The 26,877-nt window shown below is 42.3% G+C and overlaps 1 protein-coding gene across 1 annotated transcript; it reads right to left on the reverse strand.

The window, feature by feature from the left end:
- Nucleotides 1–5,357: 5,357 nt before the first annotated feature.
- On the reverse strand, nucleotides 5,358–26,877 carry LOC126357696 (kelch domain-containing protein 10). The gene is made up of 2 exons (XM_050007479.1): nucleotides 25,916–26,877; nucleotides 5,358–7,015 (listed from the first exon to the last, which is right to left on the reverse strand). The coding sequence occupies exons 1-2, from the start codon at nucleotides 26,582–26,584 to the stop codon at nucleotides 6,527–6,529; spliced, it is 1,158 nt and encodes a 385-aa protein (XP_049863436.1). The 5' UTR covers nucleotides 26,585–26,877; the 3' UTR covers nucleotides 5,358–6,526.

Consider the following 26,877-nt stretch of genomic DNA (forward strand, 5'->3'; position numbering starts at 1 on the left):
ATCTGACATACGACATCTTGTGACTAATCTTAATTAAACTTTTGTTGTACCACTGTAACTGGGACATTCTTGGGACACCCTGTGTGTATTGTCAAACTTTACAGTTGCAAACATCCACATGCAAACTGTAGTACAGTATTTCATACTCGTACATACTCAATTATTAGGACCCTTTAGATCAGATGCAATAAAGAATATTTGCATACATTAAAAGCTTGTTGTTTTTTTAATAAATAAATAAATAAGCATTACTCATTAAAAGCAGCTTACCTGAGAACCAGAATGTTTTGAGTGATATCTGAAGACATTATCCCTATACAACAGTTTCTCCTATTATTTACAATGCCTTTCCACAAAAATCACCCTTGGTACCATATCTAATTTGGCAAGTCAGTTAAAGATACTATCCAAAAAATTCGCTTAAAATGTTTTGCATGTGTGAACTATGCCTAATTTAAAGGACCAAAAGCTGAAATGCACTGCACATCAGGAAAGTAAGTTGAGAGCTCACAATTATGAGAATGCCATACTTGACTGATCACATCTGCTTGGTGCATTTGTTCCATTTACAAAATAGTTATCAAATGAGTGTAATGAATCTGACTGCCTACTACACTCTCACACAGCAAATATGAACAGTCTTAATCACTTAAGAATATTTAATAAAGTATTTCTACCAGAAATGCAAAGACAATAATTAATTGATTTCATTAATTATTAGTGAGTGCTTTTCATATACAGGGTGGTCCATTGATCTACATCTACATATATACTCCACTAGCCACCAAGAGGTGTAGGGTGGATGTCACAATTCGTGCCAAAGTCATATGCCCCCCCTTCTGTACCACGCGCGGATCGTGCGAGGGAAAATCGACTATCTGAATGGCTAAGTAAGAGCTCAAATTTCCCTTATCTTTGAATGATGATCATTACGTGATTTGAAAGTTGGTGGTAATAATATATGCTCTACATCCTAGGCGAAGATTGGATTTCGGAATTTAGTGAGCAGCCCCTTCCGTTTAGCCCGTCGCCTATCTGCAAGTGTGTCCCACTTCAAACTTTCTATGAGATTTGTAACACTCTCACGATGGCTAAATGTACCAGTCACCAATCTTGCCGCTCTTCTTTGGACCTTCTCAATCTCTTGAATCAGACCCAACTGGTAAGGCTCCCACACAGACAAACACTACTCTAAGACTGGATGAACTAATGTATTGTAAGTTATTTCCTTTGTTGACCAGGCCAAATATCTCACAAAATAAATGTCAAACAAAAAAAATACAAAGAACAAAACTTGTCTGGCTTGAAGGGCGAAACCAGATGGCGCTATGGTTGGCCCACTAAATGGCGCTGCCATAGGTCAAACAGATATCAACTGCATTTTTTAAAAATAGGAACCCCCATTTTTTATTACATATTTGTGTAGTACGTGAAGAAATGTGAATTTTTAGTTGGACCACTTTTTTCGATTTGTGATAGATGGCGCTGTAATAGTCACCAACATATGGCTTACTATTTTAGACGAACAGTTGGTAACAGTAGGTTTTTTAAATTAAAATACAGGATGTAGGTACGTTTGAACATTTTATTTCGGTTGTTCCAATGTGATACATGTACCTTTGTGAACTTATTTCTGAGAACACATACATCATGATTACCTGTAAATACCACATTAAAGCAATAAATGCTCAAAATGATGTCCATCAACCTCAATGCATTTGTCAATACGTGTAACTACATTCCTCTCAACAGCAAGTAGTTCGCCTTCCGTAACGTTTGCACATGCATTGACAATGCGCTGACATGTTGTAGCAAATATCCTTCAACTTTCCCCACAGAAAGAAATCAAGAAATCTGGTAAACGTGCAGGCCACGGTATGGTGCTTCAACGACCAGTCCACCTGTCATGAAATATGCTATTCAATACCGCTTCAACCGCACGCGAGCTATGTGCCAGACATCTATCATGTTGGAAGTACATCCCCATTCTGTTATGCTTTGAAACATCTTGAAGTAACAATGGTAGGAAATTGCGTAGGAAATCAGCATACACTGCACCATTTAGATTGCCATCGATAAAATGGGGGCCAATTATCCTTCCTCTCATAATTCCGCACCATACATTAACCTATCAAGGTCTCTGATGTTCCACTTGTCGCAGCCATCATGGATTTTCTGTTGCCCAATAGTGCATATTACACCGGTTTATGTTATCGCTGTTGGTGAATGACACTTCGTTGCTAAATAGAACGTGTGCAAAAAATCTGTCATTGTCCCGTAATTTCTCTTGTGCCCAGTGGCAAAACTGTACACAATGTTCAAAGTCGTCGCCATGCAATTCCTGGTCCATAGGAATATGGTACTGGTGCAATCGATGTTAATGTAGCATTCTCAACACCGACATTTTTGAGATTCACGATTTCCACGCTATTTGTCTGCTACTGATGTGTGGATTAGCCGAGACAGCAGCTAAAACACCTACTTGGGCATCATCATTTGTTGCAGGTTGTGGTTGACGTTTCACATGTGGCTGAACACTTCTTGTTTCCTTAAATAACTTAACTATCCGGCAAACAGTCCGGACACTTGGATGATGTCGTCCAGAATACTGAGTAGCATAGATAGTACATGCCCGTTGGGCATTTTGATCACAATAGACATACATCAACACGATATCAACCTTTTCACAATTGGTAAACGGTCCATTTTAATACAGGTAATGTATCACGAAGAAAATAATGTCCGCACTGGCGAAATGTTACGTGATACCACGTACTTATAAGTTTGTGACTATTACAGCGCCATCTATCACAAAGTGAAAAAACTGGCCCAACTAAAACATTCATATTTCTTTATGTACCACACGAATGTGTAATAAAAAATGGGGGTTCCTATTTTTTAAAAATGCAGTTGATATCTGTTTGACCTATGGCAGCGCCATTTAGTGGGCCAACCATAGTGCCATCTGGTTTCGCCCTTCAAGCCAGACAAGTTTTGTTCTTTGTAGTTTTTTTGTTTGACATTTATTTTGTGAGATATTTGGCCCGGTCACTATCAATGGACCACCCTGTATGACACAGCTTTTAAGAACACCAGACAGGATATTTGTAATTTACCTGCAACTAGGTATTAATGAAGAAGTAAATTTGTCGTGGTCCTGAAGCAGTGATAAAATCAATAAGAGAGTATTTCACACTTTTTACCAACAATTAGAGCTGCAACTGAGCATTACTATTTATTAGATGTGAAGCAATAGTAAAATTATTAAGACTCCCAATCGAGAGAATTCGTAGTTCCACTGAAAATATCCTCTGGAAAAATGAAAATCACCATATTTTGAACATAAATCTGTAAGGTTACTGTAAAAGCTTGATAAAGGAAAAAGCAAGCAATTGTAAGTGCAGTGAATTTTCATAATGAAAGAACCTTAACTTTTCTTTCTACCTTATGGCGAGAGTGTTTTGAACTGACTGTATAACAAGAGCACCTGTATGCTGGACACAATTTGAACATCGATCTTGGGAGTACTGCCTGCACACAACTGAGAAGGAAAACGAAGTAGCCCATGCTACACTGAAATTGAGCCTGTCCAGCAGTGTGCCCTAACTGAAAAATGAATTTGTGTTGCCTATAAAAGATTAGGTCCAGATGCAAATTGAATCTAGCACCGTCATAACTCATCATGTATAGTCATTCTAGTGTTTTATCATTGAGACACACACAGAAAAAAGAATGTTAACTTTCATTAGCTTTTGAAAGAACCAAATGTGTACTCCAACTCATCAAATGATTTCTTCTGAAAGTTAGCAAAATTTTTGTTCTGTTTTGTGTGTACCTGTCAACTACTCAACACTACTGCTATTTGGCAAATGGTCTCTTTACTCCCACATTATTTACGTTCTGCCAGAGGTTTCCTTGGTGTATATACAAGGGTGTGCTGAAAAGTAATGCCTCTGATTTTTTTATGTACATATTCTTAAAAGCTTTTCAAATAAAACAAATGTTATTAACATTCTACATATTTATTTCTCAACAGTCATCCTGGTGACAAACACATTTCTCCCAACAAGAGACCAGTTTGTTGATACCAATACAGAGGAATGTTTGACTTTGCAGACAAAGCCACTAACTCACCTCTGCTTGCACAACTTCACTGCTATCAAAGTGGAGTCCTCAAAGGTGTTTTGGAAACAGAAGAAAATTGGATGGGGGCCAGGTCAGGACTGTATGGAGGATGATTGATGGCAGTGAACTCATGATATTGAAATGTAGCATTTGTGTGTGGCCTGGTAATGTCATGCTGAAGGAGGGAGTGCTCCTTGAGTGGGCTAACTCTTCGAATTCAAACTTCAAATACAGCACACCATTTCTCGTGCACCAACATGTTACACACTACGATTTGGAGCCCTCTAGCAGCAAAGGTCTGCGTAAATACGAAGACATGAATAAAGATGTAGAATGTTAATAACATTTGATCAATTAAAACGCTTTAAGAGTTTACATATAAAAGAATCGAAGGCATTACAGCACACCCTGATGGTGAGGTCCTGTACTCCAAGGAGCATAGGCGATGATACAGGAGACCCGCACCGCCATACTAGGCAAGGTCCTAGTGGGGGTGGTTTACCACTGTCTTCATCTGACTGTAATGGGGATGAATGATGATGATAAAGACAACACAACAACACCCAGTCATCTCAAGGCACAGAAAATCCCTGACCCCGCAGGGAATTGAACCCGGGACTCCGTGTGTGGGAAGCGAGAATGCTACCGCAAGACCACAAGCTGCGACACTCTCACAGATTTTAGTATTTCATTTTCTAATGAACAGTTTTTGGTGGATAATGTAATACCAAGGATGAATGCAGTATTTGTATCACTACAAAATTAGTACTCAGTTTAGTCTTTTAAAAATAAAATAATTAACATCTTAACTCCTTACTAAAAGGCCATTTATTTTTCTTAATTTGTCTTTTTTCCAATAATTCTGCTGACAACTGTTATTTGGACACACACACAGTTGTTGCCACAAAATAATTAATTTACAAAGAGTGCTAACAAAGCTCAACCTGTGTTGTGCATTTCAGTGTTCTGCAAAAAAGCCCACTTGCTGACTATTTTAAAAAAGTTTTTTGATGTCTGGATACATGTGCTGATAATCTGAATACAGAAATTACAACAGAAGTGATACTGAAAATGTGATTTTCGGGTTAATACACACTTACTGATGACAGCAACATACATGCTCCATTGAGTTGATCATAGTGGAAGCGGAAGTCATGTGACATTCAGCTGCAGTCTATTTTCAACAATAAATTGATCTATTTTTACTTACTTGCTAGCACTAGACAAGTTGCAAATTAAATCAGCCGCATAGGAGAAAGTGTTTGAGGAGAAGTGTAGAAAGGCAAAAAGAAGCCTTACTTGAAATAAACACAAATTATTCTTCATGAAACACACACTATCATTACAATCATAATAGAAAATGATGTTACATTATAAATGAGTGATTAGTTGTTACTTGTAATTACTTCACTGCAATACAACAGTAGCAACAACCTACTGCCTTGTTTGTGTGACACAAAAGCTTTGTGTCCAAGTAATTTCTCATAGTGCACATTTCATATAATATAAACCATATTTGGTGTTTTTTCACAATCATTTACCTTCTGATACGAATGTGTTGTTCTGTCAAATAATTCAATATTTGTATCTAGATAAGAATGTAGAAAATACATAAAAATAATGCAATGTAAGTAGATAATTTTCCCATGAAAATGTGTAACAGAAAAGGAGTACCACAGGAAATTAATCAGTGAACATTCATTAGATTGAAACTGTGCTGTGAAGGAGTGCAGACATCAAAACAACATACATGAGAAAACTGAAAATAGCACAGGGAGAAATGAACTACAAATATATAATGAAAGGCTGTGGTGCTGATACTGGACTCTCATCAGAAAGCTGCATGGGGAAAAGTTTTGGAAGCATAATGATGACACAATTCATAAATATAAGATGAACCAACAGCACCAAACAAAAGCAACTTACATAAGTAAATAATCTGCATACAATTAGTCAGAGACTCGGTAAAATATACACTGTAAGTGTTCTGTTACATCCTCTGTGCATATAATGTTCTGTGATCAGTAGGTCCAGAAGAAATTAATTAAACTGCACAATGGTTGAAATTCAACAAATGTGTACAATTGTAATATTTCTTTTAAATCAAAAGGTGCATACATCAACAATTAACAAACAATTTTTCTGTACTGATTAATAAAAGCATGGCTACTGCAATCACTTTTAAAGTGCGAGTAGCCAATAAGATTCTTATGACAACTTGGTATATTCTATGAACTGCTGGCTCTTGTAAGGTTATTATGATCACTATTCATTTCTCAATATTAATCTGAAGCTGTTTCTTGCAATGTGATAAAATAGGAACAAATAAAAGTTCAAAAATACAAATTATAATCAACAATTTGCATCACCTGTTTTAGTTCATCAGAGACAATGTACACTGTCACAACCTTCCAACGAACTTTCTAGGGAAGCCATAAGATAAAAGTTTGTCTTTCGCTGTCAGGTACAGGTCTGGATTGTAGTGAAGTATAGCCTCCCAGCACATTTCTTCTAGTTTAGGTATGCATACCCAAGTAGCATACAAGTCATTTATTCTTTTATTGTCCCTTGTAACACCACCAAATGTATACATGCATCCATATGGTGTGATCGCAGATGAATGAAAATACAAGGTTTGTGGAAAACTACATTCTCTTACATAAGTCCACTGCAATGTTTTCAGACTAAGTTTCCAAATGTCACGAAAACTATGACTATTCCCATATCCTCCACATATGAAAACTGCAGGCTCTTGCAGTCCTTCTTCTGGCAACTGCACACACCCATGGAACTGCCTTGGAGGAGGATAACCAGGAGGACGAACTCTGTTGTCACACTTTGTTGAAACAATTTCCCATTTCTTCGTCACGATGTTAAAAGCATCAATGTCCTACGAATAGTGCAAATGAAGAACAAATTTGATACAATTAAGTAAAATCAAATATGTGTAGCATACCATACTAATACACACAGACACACATTGAAACTTCCACATGGGAAAAATATATTAAAAACAAAGATTCCAAGACTTACCAAGTGGGAAAGCGCCAGTAGATAGGCACAATAAATAAAACACACAAACACATACACAGAATTTCTAGCTTTTGCAACTGACGGTTGCTTCTTCAGGAAAGAGGGAAGGAGAGGGAAAGACGAAAGGATGTGGGTTTTAAGGGAGAGGGTAAGGAGTCATTCCAATCCCGGGAGTGGAAAGACTTACCTTAGGGGGAAAAAAGGACAGGTGTACACACACACACACACACACACACACACACACACACACACACACACACACACAAGCAGACATTTGTAAAGGCAAACAGTTCGGGCAGAGATGTCAGTCGAGGCGGAAGTACAGAGGCAAAGAAGTTGTTGAAAGACAGGTGAGGTATGAGCGGCGGCAACTTGAAATTAGTGGAGGTTGAGGCCTGGGGGATATCGAGACGAGAGGATATACTGAAAGGCGAGTTCCCATCTCCGGAGTTCGGATAGGTTGGTGTTGGTGGGAAGTATCCAGATAACCCGGACGGTGTAACACTGTGCCAAGAGGTGCTGGCCGTGCACCAAGGCATGTTTAGCCACAGGGTGATCCTCATTACCAACAAACACTGTCTGTCTGTGTCCATTCATGCGAATGGACAGTTTGTTGCTGGTCATTCCCACATAGAAAGCGTCACAGTGTGGGCAGGTCAGTTGGTAAATCACGTGGGTGCTTTCACATGTGGCTCTTCCTTTGATCGTATACGCCTTCCGGGTTGCAGGACTGGAGTAGGTGGTGGTGGGAGGGTGCATAGGACAGGTTTTACACCGGGGGCAGTTACAAGGGTAGGAGCCAGAGGGTAGGGAAGGTGGTTTGGGGATTTCATAGGGATGAACCAAGAGGTTACGAAGGTCAGGTGGACGGTGGAAAGACACTCTTTGTGGAGTGGGGAGGATTTCATGAAGAATGGATCTCATTTCGGGGCAGGATTTTAGGAAGTCGTATCCCTGCTGGAGAGCCACATTCAGAGTCTGATCCCGTCCCGGGAAGTATCCTGTCACAAGGGGGGGGGGCACTTTTAGGGTTCTTCTGTGAGAGGTTCTGGGTTTGAGGGGATGAGGAAGTGTTAAGGATGTGTTAAGCTAACTTCATATAAGCACTACAGTCCACATGCTTCACATATCCGTCCACATCAAACCCACCAACAAGCAACAGTACCTCCATTATGACAGCTGCCACCCATTCCATATCAAACGGTCCCTTCCCTACAGCCTAGGCCTTCGTGGCAAACGAATCTGCTCCAGTCCTGAATCTCTGAACCATTACACCAACAACCTGAAAACAGCTTTCGCATCCCGCAACTACCCTTCCGACCTGGTACAGAAGCAAATAACCAGAGCCACTTCCTCATCCCCTCAAACCCAGAACCTCTCACAGAAGAACCCTAAAAGTGCCCCCTTGTGACAGGATACTTCCCGAGACTGGATCAGACTCTGAATGTGGCTCTCCAGCAGGGATACGACTTCCTAAAAATTCCCCCGAAATGAGATCCATCCTTCATGAAATCCTCCCCACTCCACCAAGAGTGTCTTTCCACCGTCCACCTAACCTTCGTAACCTCTTGGTTCATCCCTATGAAATCCCCAAACCACCTTCCCTACCCTCTGGCTCCTACCCTTGTAACCGCCCCCAGTGTAAAACCTATCCTATGCACCCTCCCACCACCACCTACTCCAGTCCTGTAACCTGGAAGGTGTACACGATCAAAGGAAGAGCCACGTGTGGAAGCACCCACGTGATTTACCAACTGACCTGCCTACACTGTGACGCTTTCTATGTGGGAATGACCAGCAACAAACTGTCCATTCGCATGAATGGACACAGGCAGACAGTGTTTGTTGGTAATGAGGATCACCCTGTGGCTAAACATGCCTTGGTGCACGGCCAGCACATCTTGGCACAGTGTTACACCGTCCGGGTTATCAGGATACTTCCCACCAACACCCACCTATCCGAACTCCGGAGATGGGAACTCGCCCTTCAGTATATCCTCTCTTCTCGATATCCGCCAGGCCTCAACCTCCGCTAATTTCAAGTTGCCGCCGCTCATACCTCACCTGTCTTTCAACAACTTCTTTGCCTCTGTACTTCCGCCTCGACTGACATCTCTGCCCGAACTGTTTGCCTTTACAAATGTCTGCTTGTGTCTGTGTATGTGCGGATGGATGTGTGTGTGTTTGTGCGAGTGTACACCTGTCCTTTTTTGCCCCTAAGGTAAGTCTTTCCGCTCCCGGGTCTGGAATGACTCCTTATCCTCTCCCTTAAAACCCACATCCTTTCGTCTTTCCCTCTCCTTCCCTCTTTCCTGAAGAAGCAACCGTCAGTTGCAAAAGCTAGAAATTCTGTGTGTGTGTGTGTGTGTGTGTGTGTGTGTGTGTGTGTGTGTGTGTTTATTTATTGTGCCTATCTACCGGCAGACATATTTAAAGGCCTTTAAATACACTCCTGGAAATGGAAAAAAGAACACATTGACACTGGTGTGTCAGACCCACCATACTTGCTCCGGACACTGCGGGAGGGCTGTAAAAGCAATGATCACACACACGGCACAGCGGACACACCAGGAACCGCGCTGTTGGTCGTCGAATGGCGCTAGCTGCGCAGCATTTGTGCACCGCCGCCGTCAGTGTCAGCCAGTTTGCCATGGCATACAGAGCTCCATCGCAGTCTTTAACACTTTTAGCATGCCGCGACAGCGTGGGCGTGAACCGTATGTGCAGTTGACGGACTTTGAGCGAGGGCGTATAGTGGGCATGTGGGAGGCCGGGTGGACGTACTGCCGAATTGCTCAACACGTGGGGCGTGAGGTCTCCACAGTACATCAATGTTGTCGCCAGTGGTCGGCGGAAGGTGCACGTGCCCGTCGACCTGCGACCGGACCGCAGCAACGCACGGATGCACGCCAAGACCGTAGGATCCTACGCAGTGCCGTAGGGGACCGCACTGCCACTTCCCAGCAAATTAGGGACACTGTTGCTCCTGGGGTATTGGCGAGGACCATTCGCAACCGTCTCCAGGAAGCTGGGCTACAGTCCCGCACACCGTTAGGCCGTCTTCCGCTCACGCCCCAACATCGTGCCGCCCGCCTCCAGTGGTGCCGCGACAGGCGTGAATGGAGGGACGAATGGAGACGTGTCGTCTTCAACGATGAGAGTCGCTTCTGCCTTGGTGCCAATGATGGTCGTATGCGTGTTTGGCGCCGTGCAGGTGAGCGCCACAATCAGGACTGCATACGACCGAGGCACACAGGGCCAACACCCGGCATCATGGTGTGGGGAGCGATCTCCTACACTGGCCGTACACCTCTGGTGATCGTCGAGGGGACACTGAATAGTGCACGGTACATCCAAACCGTCATCGAACCCATCGTTCTACCATTCCTAGACCGGCAAGGGAACTTGCTGTTCCAACAGGACAATGCACGTCCGCATGTATCCCGTGCCACCCAACATGCTCTAGAAGGTTTAAGTCAACTATCCTGGCCAACAAGATCTCCGGATCTGTCCCCCATTGAGCATGTTTGGGACTGGATGAAGCGTCGTCTCACGCGGTAAAGCACGAACGCTGGTCCAACTGAGGCGCCAGGTGGAAATGGCATGGCAAGCCGTTCCACAGGACTACATCCAGCATCTCTACGATCGTCTCCATGGGAGAATAGCAGCCTGCATTGCTGCGAAAGGTGGATATACACTGTACTAGTGCCGACATTGTGCATGCTCTGTTGCCTGTGTCTATGTGCCTGTGGTTCTGTCAGTGTGATCATGTGATGTATCTGACCCCAGGAATGTGTCAATAAAGTTTCCCCTTCCTGGGACAATGAATTCACGGTGTTCTTATTTCAATTTCCAGGAGTGTATGTCTGCTTGTGTCTGTGTATGTATGGATGGATATGTGTGTGTGCGCGTGCGCGCGAGTATATACCTATCCTTTTTCCCCCCTAAGGTACGTCTTTCCGCTCCCAGGATTGGAATGACTCCTTACCCTCTCCCTTAAAATCCACATCTTTTCATCTTTCCTTTTCCTTCCCTCTTTCCTGACGAAGCAGCCGCCGGTTGCGAAAGCTCGAAATTCTGTGTGTGTGTGTTTGTGTGTTTTATTCATTGTGCCTATCTACTGGCGCTTTCCCGCTTGGTAAGTCTTGGAATCTTTGTTTTTAATATATTTTTCCCATGTGGAAGTTTCTTTCTATAGAAAGAAACATTCCCCATGGGAAAAATATATTAAAAACAACGATTCCATGACTTACCAATTGGGAAAGCGCTGGTAGATAGGCACAATAAAAAACCACACAAACACACAACAAATTTCAAGCTTTCGCAACCAACGGTTGCTTCGTCAGGAAAGAGGGAAGGAGAGGGAAAGATGAAAGGATGTGGGTTTTAAGGGAGAGGGTAAGGAGTCATTCCAATCGCGGGAGCGGAAAGACTTTCGCAACCGATGGTTGCTTCTTCAGGAAGGAGAGGGAAAGACGAAAGGATGTGGGTTTTAAGGGAGAGGGTAAGGAGTCATTCCAATCCCGGGAGCGGAAAGACTTCCCTTAGGGGAAAAAAGGACAGGTGTACACTCGCACACACACACACACACACACACATATCCATCCGCACATACATTTTAATATATATATATATAAATTAAAAACAAAGATTCCATGACTTACCAAGCGGGAAAGCGCTGGTAGATAGGCACAATAAAAAAAAACACGAAGTTACAAACACAAAGTTACATCATCTTTGTTTTTAGATATATTTTTCCCACGTGGAATGTTTCCCTCTATTATATTCATATCATCAATTTGACCAGTATTTATATTCACAAGGCAAAATTCCAACTGCCAACAGGCACACTTAAAAGTGAAAATAACAACTGTCCACACAACAGATGGGCCCTGTCAACCTGGGGTGTGAGGGACCCGCTACTCGGCTCAATCATCTCCAACCCATCCCTGTTCTAAAAGGAAGAAAAAGTTCTTATAGTTTTGAAACATTAGTGTTTACACTTTTAAATGGCAGAACTGGAGGGTTGTTTGGCGAAGGAGACCAGACAGCGAGGTCATTGGTCTCATCGGATTAGGGAAGGACGGGGAAGGAAGTCGGCCGTGCCCTTTGAAAGGAACCAGCCCGGCATTTGCCTGGAGCGATTTAGGGAAATTACAGAACACCTAAATCAGGATGGCTGGACGCGGGATTGAACCGTCCTCCTCCCGAATGGCAGAACTGGAATTTCACATCCTGAAGAGAAGTACTGACCAGCCATTCTGTCTCCCTGAACTTTTATATAAGTAAAAAGTGCACAAAGCATCTGCAAATCAAACTTCAAAACTTGTATCTGCCAGGACAAAAGTTTAACTGATTTCTATCGCATGTGCTATGGCTTCCAAACATGATTTAAGTTATAAGTATCAAGAAGACAAAGTTTCTAATCAGTTCACCAAATGACAACCTTTTGTAGCACTTCCAGAATATTAAACTAAAGACACTGCTTATCAGTCTACCTTGTTGTTAAGGTTTTCAGTACAAAACCCACAGTATCTTGCACAAGCTGCTTCATCTCTGAATAACAACTGCAGACTACACACATTTGAACCAGGTTAATAACTTCATCCCATGATCTTCCTCTACAATGTTTACTGTCCTATCAAGTGATTCCTTCTTTTAGTCAAATTGTGCCACAAATTTCTTTTTCCTAGTCTTTCTTACAAGGGAACCTCCCCATCGCACCCCCCTCAGATTTAGTTATAAGTTGGCACAGTGGATAGGCCTTCAAAAACTGAACACAGATCAATCGAGCAAACAGGAAGAAGTAGTGTGGAACTATGAAACAAATTAGTAAAATATACAAACTGAGTAGTCCATGCGAAGATAGGCAACATCAAGGACAATGGGAGTCAAGGAGTGCTGTGGTCCCATGGTTAGCGAGGGCAGCTACGGGACGAGAGATCCTAGGTGCAAGTCTCCCCTCGAGTGAAAAGTTTAATTTTTTATATTCAGTTTATGTGGCAAACTCTTATGTTTTCATCACTTTTTTTGGGAGTGATTATCGCATCCACAAGAAAACCTAAATCGGGCAAGGTAGAAGAATCTTTTTACCCATTTGTTAAGTGTACAAGTTAGATGGGTTGACAACATATTCCTGTCATGTAACGGACATGCTGCTACCAGTATCATATACAATATATCAGACGTGTTTTCCTGTGGAGGAATTGGTTGACCTATGACCTTGCGATCAAATGTTTTCGGTTCCCATTGGAGAGGCACGTCCTTTCGTCTACTAATCGCACTGTTTTGCGGTGTGGTCGCAAAACACAGAAACTAAACTTATTACAGTGAACAGAGACGTCAATGAACGAACGGAGAGATCATAACTTTGCGAAAATAAAGAAAGTAAAATTTTCAGTCTAGGGAAGATTTGAACCATCAGGCTAACCACGGGACCACGGTACTCCTGAGCTCACATTTTCCTTGATGTTCTATCTTGCGCATGAACTACTCAGTTTGTATATTTTACTAATTTTTTTCATAGTTCCACACAACTTCTTCCTGTTTTCTCGATTGATCTGTGTTCAGTTATTCAAGGCCTATCCACTGTGCCAACTTATAACTATATCTGAGGGGGGTGCGATGGGGAGGTTCCCTCATTAGTACCACCTCATTTGTTATTAGATCAATTCATCTGATCTTCAGCATTTTCCTCTAGTACAATATGTAAACAGTCTCTTTTCTCTCTTTGTCTGAACTGCATATTGTCCACATTTCACTTCCATAAAAGGCTACACTGCTGAAAAATACCTCCCGAAAAGACGTCCTTAACACTTCAGTTTATATTTGCTGTTAAGAAATTTCTCTTTCTTAGAAATGTTTTCATGCTAGTGACAGTCTGCATCTTAAATCCTTCACTGATCAGACATTTTGCTGCCAAAACATCAAAACTCATCAACCACTATTTCCTAACCTAAATCCCTCGGCAATGACTACATTTAATTTGACGACATTCCATTACCCTTGCTTTACTTTTCTTGATGTTTGCCTTATATCTTCTTTTCAATACGCTGTCCATTCTGTTCACCTGCTGTTTCACTTCTTCTGCCATCCCTGATGGAATTACAATGTCAACTGCAAATCTCCCATGTTTTTATTCCTCCTCCCTGATTGGAATTCCCTTTACAGATTCTCCTTTGTTTCCTTTACTACTGATCAATGTACAGATCGAAAACATTGAGGATAGGCAAAAATATTGTCTCACTCACTTCTCAACCACTGCTTCCCTTTCTTCCCTTTCATGAGGATCTCCTCCCCCCCCCCCTGCCCCTCCCACACCCCATCCTGCACTCCTATAACTACAGTCTGGTTTCTGTACAAGCTCTATATGATCTGCCACTCCTTGTATTTTATCCCTGCTACCTTCAAAATTTCAAAGCTTGTATTCCAATCAACACTGTCATAAGTTTCCTAAAAAACTGCACCATATAACATAGTTTTGCCTTTCTTTAACCTATCTTCTAAACTAAGTCACAAAATCAGTATTGCCTCATGTGTCCCTACATGTCTCTGGAACCCAGACGTATCTCCCCTAAGTTGGTTTCTGCTAGCTTTTTCCATTCTCCTGTAAGTAATTCATGTCAGTACTTCGCAACCATAAACTGTCAAACTGATAGTTGAATAATATTTATAAGTTACAGCACCTGTCGTGTTTGGAATTTGAATTACTACATTCTTCTTGAAGACAATGTGTTTCGACTGCCTCATATCTAGTATACCAGGTGTAATAGTTTTGTTATGGCTGAGTAATGCTTTATTCTAGGAGCTTTCTTTCAACTCTGGTCTATTAGTGCTCTTTTGAATTATTCTTGCAGTATCACATCTCCCATCTCCTATTCAACTTCTCCTTAGCTTTCTACATTTTTTGCCTTAAAGTCTGCTTCTGTTGTATAGACCTGCTATATATTCCTTCCACCTTTTCCCTTCTTTGCTTAATATTTACATACCATCTGAACTCTTGATACTGTAACAGCTGTCTCTCTCTTTTCTCCAAAGATGTCTAACTCTACTGGCATCTCTACCTTTTCCCTCATTACACATGCTTCATTATCTTCGCATTGTCTTCCAGCCATTTTGCACTTTCAGTCAAGCTCATTTTTTAGGATTCTGTAATCCCTTCCACATGCTTCATTTGTTGCATTTTTATACTTTCTCATTTTGTCAAATTTTATATGTACTGTTAAAAATATAAGTGGATAGATAAATCTACTCACAAAGTGTTGGCAAAAGAAAAAACACACAAAACTACTTTGAATTTATTTGTTGTATTAGGTATACCCATTAGTAACATGTGAAAATTTGTGCCAGAACAGGACACAAACTTGGATTTCCCACTGATTGAGAGTGGTTGCCTTACCCAATTCGACTACCCATGCACACTCCTCGGATTGACCCAAACTTCCACATACCACACTGTCTACTTCCTGCATCAAAGTCCGCTATGTAGGCTGAAAATAGTGGACTCTGATATGCGGATGCACACAGTGTGACATGTGACAGTTTAGTTGGGTCTCGGGATACCCAAGTAGTTTGGCAACCACTCGCGATAAGAGGAAATCTGGGTTCGTGTCTCAGAAGCACAAATTTTCATGTGTCACTCATCTGTACCTATTACAGCTGTTATCAAGGAATTCACAGTCAGTGAATAAAGGTCAAAGTATTTTCATACAACTGTGGATGGTAAACAAGTCTGTTCCTTCAGACATGCAAGTTACATAAACATATAAAACTTAAGGGAAATATGCAAGCTTTCACAATCAGTGTCTGTGTTATGTAAGGATATCTACTAGGCCTTGCTTTTATCTATTTGACCCCTTTTGCCTCACTACTACAATTGCCTTCTATTGCACATCTTTCTCCTACTTCAGTCAATTGTGGCCAAATGTTTCGTCACACCCTCAACAACCTCTAGTTACTTCAGTTTACCCATGTCCTATAGCCTTAATTCCCTACATTATTACTATTTCTTCAGTTTCAATCTGCAATTTAGAACCAATAATTAAGGCTGCAGTCTCATATGTTCCTGGGAATGTCTTACAGTTTGAAATCTAGTTTCAAAATCTGTCTTGCCATTATTTAATCTATTTGAAACTTCCCAGTGGGTCCAGATCTCTTCCAATTATACAACCTCCTTATATTATTCATAAGCCAAGTGCAATGATTAAATTACGCTATGAACAATATTTGACCAGGCAGTTTCCTCTATAATTCATTTTCCTTTGTTCTTCTTTTTTGCTTCTCTTTCTTTTCCTACAATGAATTCCTATCCCTGAACTACCTCAATAATTTATTTTATCTCCTCATATATTCTTCAGTCACTACTTCATCTGTGGATCCTGCTGACTTATAAACTTGTACACTACTATGGTGCACATTGGTTTCTTGGCTAGGACAATGTGTTCATTATGCTGTTATAGTAGCTTATTTGCATTCCTATTTTATTATTCATTATTAGATCTACTCCTCCACTGTTCCTATGTGATTTTGTATTTTTAACCCCATAGCTACTGCACCCTAAACTGTTCCAGTAACGTGTTGCAGACTTGCAGTAATACTAATTTTAAACAATGAGATAAGAGTAAAGTGACAATTAGCTACAAATCCTATTGCAATTGCTCACAAAAATCTATTTCCAAGGTATTGTCTACAATTTTGAACTCTGCTTGAAAATAAAAAATATAGGCAAAATGAAATGGTAAGCTAACCAACACAAAGGTACGTTAAAAATCCAACAACATAAAAGGAAAAAATGCCTGAGGTTTTAAAAGAAACCATAATGGGGGGAGAAAGATAAGTTACCCTGAGAATTGCCTCCACACACTACTGCCACCACAATGCTACTCATGCTAACATTTCTGTTACACTTCGTTTTGTGAAATTTTTTACAATACTCAACTCCAGTTCATGTTTTAAATCACAAGTTGGTAAAAATATATTTTCTATAGAGAAATAATTGTCTTCCATGTAGATTTTGCTGCCGTGCCATCTGAACTCACTGACTATAAATGACTATGAGGTGCCAAAAGTTCTATTTATTAAACAGCTTCACCGATATGACAAGTAAGAAATATTGTGATGGGCCAATGATAACTTCCAAGCGAGATCATGCACGACAACGATCTTAAGACTGACAGTCTATTATGAAGTGATACAGCCTGCAATTAATTGCTGAAAAACATCAGATATATGCACTATATGTTAGTAAAGAGCAGCAAAAGTTGTCAGATGGTGTCAACAGAAAAAGGATTGGCCATTCATTTCATACCACCAAAAAAGTTAAAGGAAGATTGGGATAAATATACTCCATAAGAGAGAAAGAGAAAGAGAGAGAGAGAGAGAGAGAGAGAGAGAGAGAGAGAGAGAGCACAAATTCAGACTGGGGAAGGAAATCTACCCTATCTTTTTCAAACATTCCATCCAAGAACTTGACTTTAAAAAAATTAAAAGAAACTGCAGAAATGCTAAATTTGTATTGCTAGACAGGAATCAGAATGAACCATTGTTCTCTCAAATGAGAATTCAGTGTCCTACCACTGTGCTAACTCACTTGGTGTATCCATTCTAGAACAATACTTCAAGCCACTTAAAGGCACCAGATAAACAGAATTACACTGCAAATTATAGGAGGACCGGCTAACCCTGACTTTGCTTTCCTTGTAGAAGTGAGAAACATTCTTGGGAACAAAAGCTGGGTGAAACCTGAAGTGGAAAGCTCTGAGATATATAACGAGTCATGGAATGCATATCAGAAAGACAGATTAGAGGCCATGGAAGGGGGAGCATTTACTGCAGTTTACAATAATATTATCTCCACTGTGGTCAACAGTTCAGCATGACAGTTAAGTTACCTGGTAGCGTATAAAAGGTTTAGGAGAAACCAAGGTAATTGTTGGGCAATTTTACTGGCCTCCCAATTTCGCTGCGACAGTTCTAGGGTCACTTATAGAAAGTCTATGGTCAGTAGCATGTAAATACCCAGATAATGTGATACTAGTTGGAAGCGGTTTCAACCTACAAAGTATACACTGGAATGTCTACAGATTCATTGCAGGGGGTACAGGCAGACAGTCGTACAAAATACTATTAAACACATTTCCTGAAAACTGTCTTGAGGAGCTAAGCCATATGCAATGGAAATATCTTGATGTCATTATATCAACTATGGCTATGAAAGTTAATGAGTCAGCCAAAGAGGCTAGGTGTAGTTGGTTGATTGGTTGGTTTAAAGGTGGGAGAAGGGACCGAACTACGAGATCATCAGTCCCTTGTTCCTAACAAAACAATGCCACAAGCGTGAGAATAAAACGGATGAAACATATGACACCAAATGGAAAGAAAGGAAAAGCCACAAGAACGAAGGGAAGGCAACGGACACTAAAAGGAACAAAAGAGGACAAGAAAACAACAGAGATATGCTAGAAACAGAAGAGAGTAAAAACATGAAAGCAAATTACAGTGGTTGGCCAACCACAAGAATAAAAAGGGAAAGCCAGCCACTAGGGTGGAGGACATAGAGGGACAAAGGACATGTGCTAAAACCTACATAGAAGTATAAAACCCACTCTCTCATATAAAACATATAGCTAAAGCTGCTCTGGAGGCTTGTCGCCCAACACCGAAGGCAGGGTGCTGAGAAAGTTAAAAGTCTGCTGCAGAGCGGCTAAAAGTGGGCAGTCTAGCAAGAGGTGGACGACTGTCATTTGGGAACCACTCGCAACGGAGTAGGTAACCATGCATCAGCCATGTATGGCCAATGTGGAGCCAGCAGAGGACAACTGATTCCCTGCGAGAGGCCTGCATGGAAGACTTACACATATTCACAGTCTCCTTAATGACATGCAGTTTCTGTGCGTGCTGAGATGCCAATCTCCAGAAGCAGTTTCTGCATCACCTGTTTGGCCAGCCTGTCGGCAAGTTCGTTGCCGGGGATTCCAACGTATCTTGGAGTCCACACAAACACCCAGGAACAGCGGGAGTGTTCCAGGGCATAGATGGACTCCTGAATGGACGTTACCAGAGAGTGGCGAGGGTAACACTGGTCGATAGCTTGAAGGCTGCTCAATGAGTCAGTACACAGGAGAAATGACTCACCAGGGCATGATTGGATGTACTCAAGAACATGAGATATGACCGCCAGCTCTGCAGTGAAAACACTGCAGCCAACTGGCAAAGAGTGCTACTCAATATGTCCTCCATGAACATTGAAGCCTATGGGACCATCAGCCATTGAGCCGTCTGTGTAAACCACTTCAGAGCCCTGGAACATGCAAGCGAGAGGAAGTGCCAGTGGAGAGAGGCGGGGTTAACTGAGTCCTTAGGGCCATGCGAAAGGTCCAGACGAAGCTGCAGCCGAGGCATACAACATGGAGGCATATGTGAACGGACCGCAAATAGAGGTGGTAATGGGAAGGACTCCAGTTTGGAGAGAAGAGACAGCACGTGAACTGCAATCGTTAGCCCCGATCTGGGCCGCCGATGCAGGAGATGGACTGCCACGAGCGGGAAAAGGAGACGGTAATTCGGATGCTCAGGGGAACTATGAATGTGTGCTGCATAACTTGCGAGCAGTTTCGCGCGTCTGATCTGCAGTGGAGAGACACCAGCTTCCACCAGTACGCTGGTCACTGGACTCATCCTAAAAGCTCCTGTCGTTAATCGAACCCCACAGTGGTGCACAGGGTCGAGTAAATGCAATGTTGAAGGTGCTGCCGAACCATAATCACACTCCCATAATCAATTCGGGATTGGACAAGGGCTCTGTAGAGCTGCAACAGTGTACAGCGATCTGACCCCAATTGGGTCCTCAGACAACGGAGGACATTTAGGTGCTGCCAGCACTTCTGCTTAAGCTGACAAAGATGAGGGAGCCAAGTCAATCGAGCACTTAAAACCAGTCCTAGGAACTGATATGTCTCCACTAGAGTGAGTGGATCGTCTTGAACGTAAAGTGCGGGTTTCGGATGAACGATACGACATCGACAGAAGTGCATGACACACGACTTTGCGGCTGAAAACTGGAAGCCGTGGGCTAGAGCCCATGACTGTGCATCGTGGATGGCTCCCTGGAGGCGTCGTTCAGCAACAACAGTACTAGAGCAGCAGTACAAAATGCAGAAGTCGTCTGCACACAGAGAAAGTGAGGCGGAGGACCAGACAGCTGCTGCTAGACCATTAATGGTCACTAAAAATAGACACACATTCAATACAGAGGCCTGTGGAACTCCATTCTCCTGGATATGGATGGAACTATGGGAGTCACCAAATTGGACTCTGAAAGTACGGAGCGACAGGAAGTTTTGGATCAAAATTGGGAGTGGTCCCCGGAGACCCCACCCATACAGTGTGGAAAGGATATGTGTTGCCAAGTCGCGGCGTATGCTTTACGTAAGTCAAAAAAGACGGCAATCAGGTGTTGCCGTATGGAAAAGGCTGTTAGGATGGCAGACTCGATGGACACAAGATTATCAGTGGTAGAGCAACCCTGGCAGAAACTGCCCTGACATGGAGCCTGCAAGCCATGTGACTCCAGGACCCAACACAACCGCCAACATACCATACATTCCAGCAGCTTACAAAGAACGTTGGTGAGGCTGATGGGCCGATAGCTATCCACATCAAGCAGGTTTTTACCCGGTTTGAGCACCGGAACGATAGTGCTCTCCCACCATTGCGATGGAAAGATGCCATTGCACCAGATCCAGTTGAAGATGACGAGAATATGTCGCTTGCAGTCAGATGAGAGATGTTTAATCATCTGGCTGTGGAAGCTATCAAGCCCAGGAGCTGTGTCAGAGCAATGTGCAAGGGCACTCAGGAGCTCCTACTCTGTAAATGGGGCGTTATAGGATTCACTGCAGTGTGTAGTGAATGAGAGGACATTCCTTCCAGCCACCGTTTGAGTTTGCGAAAGGCTGGTGGGGGGGGGGGGGGGGGGGGGGTAATTCTCCGATGCAGAGGCTCAAGCAAAGTGTTCGGCAATCACGTTTGCGTCAGTACGTAACTCGCCATTTATGGTAAGACGAGGGACAGCTGTTGGGGCCTGGTACCCGAAAAGACGTTTGATCTTTGCCCAGACTTGGGAAGGTGACATGTGGCACCCAATGGAGGAGACGTATCTCTCCCAACACTCCTTCTTCTGTTGTTTGATAAGGTAGCGAACACGGGCACAGAGCCGCTTAAAAGTTACGAGGTGCTCCATGGAAGGGTGCTGCTTATGCCGCAGTAGAGCTCGCCGATGCTCCTTAATTGCTTCAGTGACTTCTGGCAACCACCAGGGGGCTGCCTTACACCTCGGGCACCCTAAAGAGCAAGGGATCGCATTTTCTGCCGCAGAAACAATTGTGCTAGTCACATGCTCAACCATCTCATCGATGTTACAGTGTGGGGGAGATTCAGCGGTGACAGCAGAGGTGAAAGTTAGCCAGCCCACCTTGTTCTAAGCCCATCTGGGCAGGCATCTGTGTGCCTGTTGCTGGGGCAATGACAGGAAGATGGGGAAGTAGTCACAGGTCGTCATGTCCTCTCCAGTGGATAGATGGAACATGTCCTGGGCTGCAAATTGATAAATCAATGGCTGAGTAACTACCATGAGCCATACTGAAATGTATGGCGGCCCCAGTATTTAAGAGGCAGAGATCGAATTGCGACAGTAAAGTTTCTCTGCCTCGGCCAATAAACATAGTACCACCCCACAAGGGGTTATGGGCGTTAAAATCTCCCAGAAGTAGGAAAGGTTTAGGGAGTTGAGCAATCAGTGCGGCTGCTACATTCATGGGTACTGCTGGAGGTAGATATACATTGCAGACAGTTATTTCCTGAGTCATCCTTACTCTGACAGGCACAGCTTCAAGAGGGGTTTGAAGGGGGCACACATTCACTACAGACCGAGTTGAGGACAAAAACGCAAACGCCACCTGACACTCAATTATAGTCACTACCGTTCCTGTAATATCCTTTATAGCCGCAGAGGGCAGGGGTCTGAATTGCTGGGAACCAGGTTTCCTGGAGGGCAATGCAGATAGCAGGTGTAAAGCTTAACAGTTGCAGTAGCTCAGCCAGGCGGTGGAAAAAACCACCGCAGTTCCACTGGAAGATTACATCATAAGACTGGGAAGGTATGGAACATTCAATGAGGCAGTTTACGCCTCAAAGTCACCTGCTGCCACAATTTATTGTCTGAGCAGTTTATATCCATTCCATTGTGTATGTGGGTCTGGCATGAGCTAGGTCCTCAGTGGACGCCAAAATCTCTGCCCCATCCCCCGCCGCAGAGCTTGTAGGTAGTGGTGGTGTGGGTGCCACCACAATTTCCTTGGTCTTAGGGGCTTTCTTTTTGGATTTCTCTCACTGCTCCTTGGGTTTCCCTGGCTGGGAGGACTTCACTGGCTCAGCCTCTGGGTCTGAGCGTGAAGCCCTACGACCAGCTGCTTTTGGGCTCTTCAGCCACTGGTGAGTGTCTTGTTTCCCACGAAAAGAAACCTGAGAAGAGAGTGACCCAAGGGACACCTTCCTAGTGAGAGAAGCCAAAGAAGACTTACACTTCTCTGGGTTAGAAGTGGGGACAGAGGTCTCCGATTGTTTGGGGGGGTGGGGTTTTGCTCCTGCAGTAGGTGATGCAGGAGCAACAGTGAGGGAAATGCCCCCCACCATCAAGGGGGCAGGTGTAGTCTTCCAGCTCTAAGAGGTGACCTGGGTTGGTGGAGCTGATGGTGCCATAACTGTTGTAGCGACAGCGCAAGACGATGTCATACGCACAGGATGCAGGCATTCAAATTTTCTCTTAGCCTCAGTGTAGGTCAGTCTGTCCAGGGTCTTGTACTCCATGATTTTCCTCTCTTTCTGGAGAATCCTTCAGTCAGGTGAGCAAGGCGAATAGTGCTCTCCACAGTTGACACAGATGGGAGAGTGGGGCACATGAAGTATTGGGATGTGATGGGTGTCCACAATCTCGGAATGTGACACTGGAAGTGCAGTGGGAAGACATATGGCTGAATGTCCAGCACTTAAAGCACTGCATCGGAGGAGGGATATAGGCCTCTACATCACACCGTTAGACCATCACCTTGACCTTCTCAGGCAATGTATCACCTTCAAAGGCCAAGATGAAGGCACCGGTGGCAACCCGATTATCCTTCGGACCCCGGTGGACACGCCAGACGAAATGTACACCTCGCCGCTCTAAATTTGTGTGCAGCTCATTGTCAGACTGCAAAAGAAGGTCTCTGTGAAATATGATACCCTGGACCATATTTAAGCTCTTACGGGTCATGATGGTTACAGAAACATCCTCCTGCTTGTTACAAGCAAGTAACACCCGTGAATGGGTAGAGGGTGCTGCTTTGATCAAGACTGACCCACATCTCATTTTGGACAAGCCCTCCACCTCCTAAAACTTGTCCTCTAAATGCTCAACAAAAAACTGAGACTTCACCGTATGAAGTAATTGGATTTACCCAACAGTACAATACTTCTGTTAAAAGTACGACAAAATGGTATACGAGTTACATAAACTTATAAGTCTAGCTTGTACAGTTCCTAGCCAATTAACTGTTGCCACCGAGTCGAACCACGTCACTAACTACAGTTTAACATTAACAACTGCGCACATAACTTCCTGATGTGTGTAAAATTAAGTCAATCAATATATATTGTTTGTTTCTGTGTACTGCTTGCCATCAGCTACTTAGAAAATTTTCTACACTTATTAAATTTTGGTATGTCTGTCATAGGCTCACTTACATAGGATAGATTATAAGTGCAAACAAAATGTATGACACATAAAGAACGCTAAAGGCCTGTCGCAACAGTATAACTCCACAAGAGGAAATTTGATTTAGAGCACATACCGTCTTTTCATTCTCCATTTAGGCTCATCTTATAATAATTTGCCATTGCACATCAATTCTACCCACTACATCACTTTTAACAACTTAACACTGTTTCCTGCAAACATCTGTCATGCTTCACTACTAACTCACAACCAAACACAAGCGCATTTAAAGGACTGCTTAAGGACTCCGTGCATTCACATTATTAAAATATTTCTTTTACGAGTGCTGACAATGATCAATCTAACACTGCTAAAGAATTAATTACAACTTGAATCTACATATCTGTGCTCAATGAGCTTACCTGCATTACATTCAGTTTTACATGGCGACACAAAGGACTGGACACAAAACAATAAATTTCTAGATCAGAAAATTGTGTGTGTCAAACAAGGCCACCACTTAAATACTATAGAGTTAAAAGGATTTTGGTGTCTGAACAAACAAGAGCAGCAGTGAATCAAACATAAGACAAAAGTTAGGGTCAATCCAAATGAAGTGGTCCAATAAAAGTTGGGTGCTTGACCATTTTTAAATATTTTAATTTTTTTTATACGTGATTACCCTATAATTGAGAAGTTCAAAACAGTTTTAAAAAATTTCCTTTCACCTTTACTGAATGATTTTAGCAAAATTATGAATGTCTCTGCACGGGGTTAAGTTACAACATTGCAACTGACATGATTGTTTTTAGAAAAGTGTCCTCTACAACACTGCCTATTACACAAAATATCCTAAATTCAAAAATAACCAGTCAAAATGATCTCCAAAGTTTGGTATCCAAATTTTAAAAAAATCCACTTTTTAGGCCCAAAAATAACAAGCAAGGAATGATTTGAGAGTCTATTTTTTCCTACAGTTAGATATTGTGCACTACTTGCCCCATACAGACCAAGAACACTTACAAATGTTTCCTTAATTTTTTATGAATCTCTGAAATCTGTAAATTTTTTTGGTCGAGTTTGGGGTTGGTTATCCCAGGCGGGACTGAATATTAAAATATGATTTTTGCAGTTTGTACACCTATATGATAGCAACATACTGTAAAAATTTCAACACTGATTTCTGACTGAACAAAGATACGAATTTTTGAAAATGGGGAAATAACTCACATTACTCTTCAATTGACATTATGGCTGTGGTCCATTGAAATGGTTTATTGTTTCATTGCAATAAAATTTAATTGTGACATATTTAGTTAACACTATCACCCAATACTCTTTCAGTTTATTTTTAATAATGCAATATTAAACAGTAGGAGGTTTCACTTTTGTTCTATGGTAATAAAAATGCCCATTTACGTTTAGGTTTATTGTCAATAAAGAAGTACATTATTACTGGGTGTGGCATTGTTGTAGTCAGTCTGTTCTGAAACCTCTGTTAGAGTCGATGTACGTACTTCGAGGGTCTAGAATGTGTTATGTGCTTTGTGTAGTTTGTTATCAGTTTTGAGAGATTAACTGGAATGCAGTAACATGGATGAAAAGTGCTCTGTTGGACAGCTAGCAAGTGAAGTGTGTCGCAGAACAGTTTATGGTTCAGTTGGATGAAGTTAGACAAACTTGTTTAAATTTCGAGTGAGTTCTTCTGCAAAATCAGTGTGTGAGTATCATGAGAAGAAATACATTCTGAAGTACAACCAAATTTTTTGGAATCAAGTGCTGTGATCCACTTAAAATTCATATAATCTGAAGACAGAATGCTTTTGTAAATGAAGGGTGGGAACTGAGTAATCTGCCATGTTAATATCAGCAATTTATTTACTATGAAAACTGGTATCATAGGCCAAAATTATTCTTCAGCGTTGAAGAAACTACTTACTGATAAGTTTTGGAAGGAAGCTCTGCACACACTAGCACACACACTTAGTAGGAAAGAATAATAACTACCTTGAATCCAAAAGTAGTATCGACAGTGCCACCTCCTAGCACATATATCCTTGTTCCATCAAACGCCAGTTCATGCCTGTATCTCCCTTCTGGCGATCGTGCATTGGCGGAATATACGTAAACTTCTTCCCACACTTTCGTTTTTAGGTCTAGGCAATGAATATCCGTGGTAAACTCGTGTCCCGTCGTACCTCCTACCGTATACAACCGACGACCATCCAATACCAGGGCCTGGCCGTACAGTTTGGGTGGTATACTGCCTTCAGCTGTTATTGCAGTTATATTAAAATTATCTCTCACATTACAGACGTGAACTTCACTCCCAGAAACTGCTCCAAACGGGTAACCTGTTCCTCCAAATATTATCATTGTACTTCCTCTCAATATAACAGCACTCGACGCCAATTCGTTTGGCATATTTGGTGGGTAAACAACTACCCATGTGCGGGTAGCGAAATTGTAAACCCATATTTCTTTAAATAAAACGTTCGTTCCTGGAGGTCCTCTCAAATTTTCTGGATTATACCCTCCAAAAACATAAATATTACTTTCATCACACACAATGCGATGTCCACTTCTCGGCTTTGGCACTGGGTATTCATATCTAGCACTACACTTAACAATTTGGAAAGGCTTAAAACAATACAAATCTCGTTTTTGTTTCATCATTTTCCTTCAATGCAACCAAAGCGGTAAGCCATGCTGCGGGTACCCCCGATTTCTCATGTTGTTACAGAAACATTCTCATTAAAAACATAACCTCTTCTAATCATCCACGTTCAGATCTTGAACGCTTTCCAAAATTCTTTGGTCGAAGCATTAACCACTGCTGCCAACTTTAAGCCGGGTTGACACAAGCAACCAATGTGACGCCGCAGTACATGTCTCTCTGTAGTGGCACCATGAGCTACTGTTCAATCGGAACGCCACAAAATTCTAGTTAGTTGCACGGCTTACAACGT

The sequence above is a fragment of the Schistocerca gregaria genome, chromosome 1 (assembly GCF_023897955.1).
Source record: "Schistocerca gregaria isolate iqSchGreg1 chromosome 1, iqSchGreg1.2, whole genome shotgun sequence".
NCBI lineage: Eukaryota > Metazoa > Arthropoda > Insecta > Orthoptera > Acrididae > Schistocerca > Schistocerca gregaria.

Bases quoted from the DNA above. Each gene is read 5' to 3' on its own strand.
- LOC126357696 (XM_050007479.1), bottom strand. From the start codon at position 26,584: ATGATGAAACAAAAACGAGATTTGTATTGTTTTAAGCCTTTCCAAATT. The intron at 7,016-25,915 runs GTAGTTATTATT...CACTATTCGTAG, and splicing joins ATACTACTTTTGGATTCAAG to GACATTGATGCTTTTAACAT.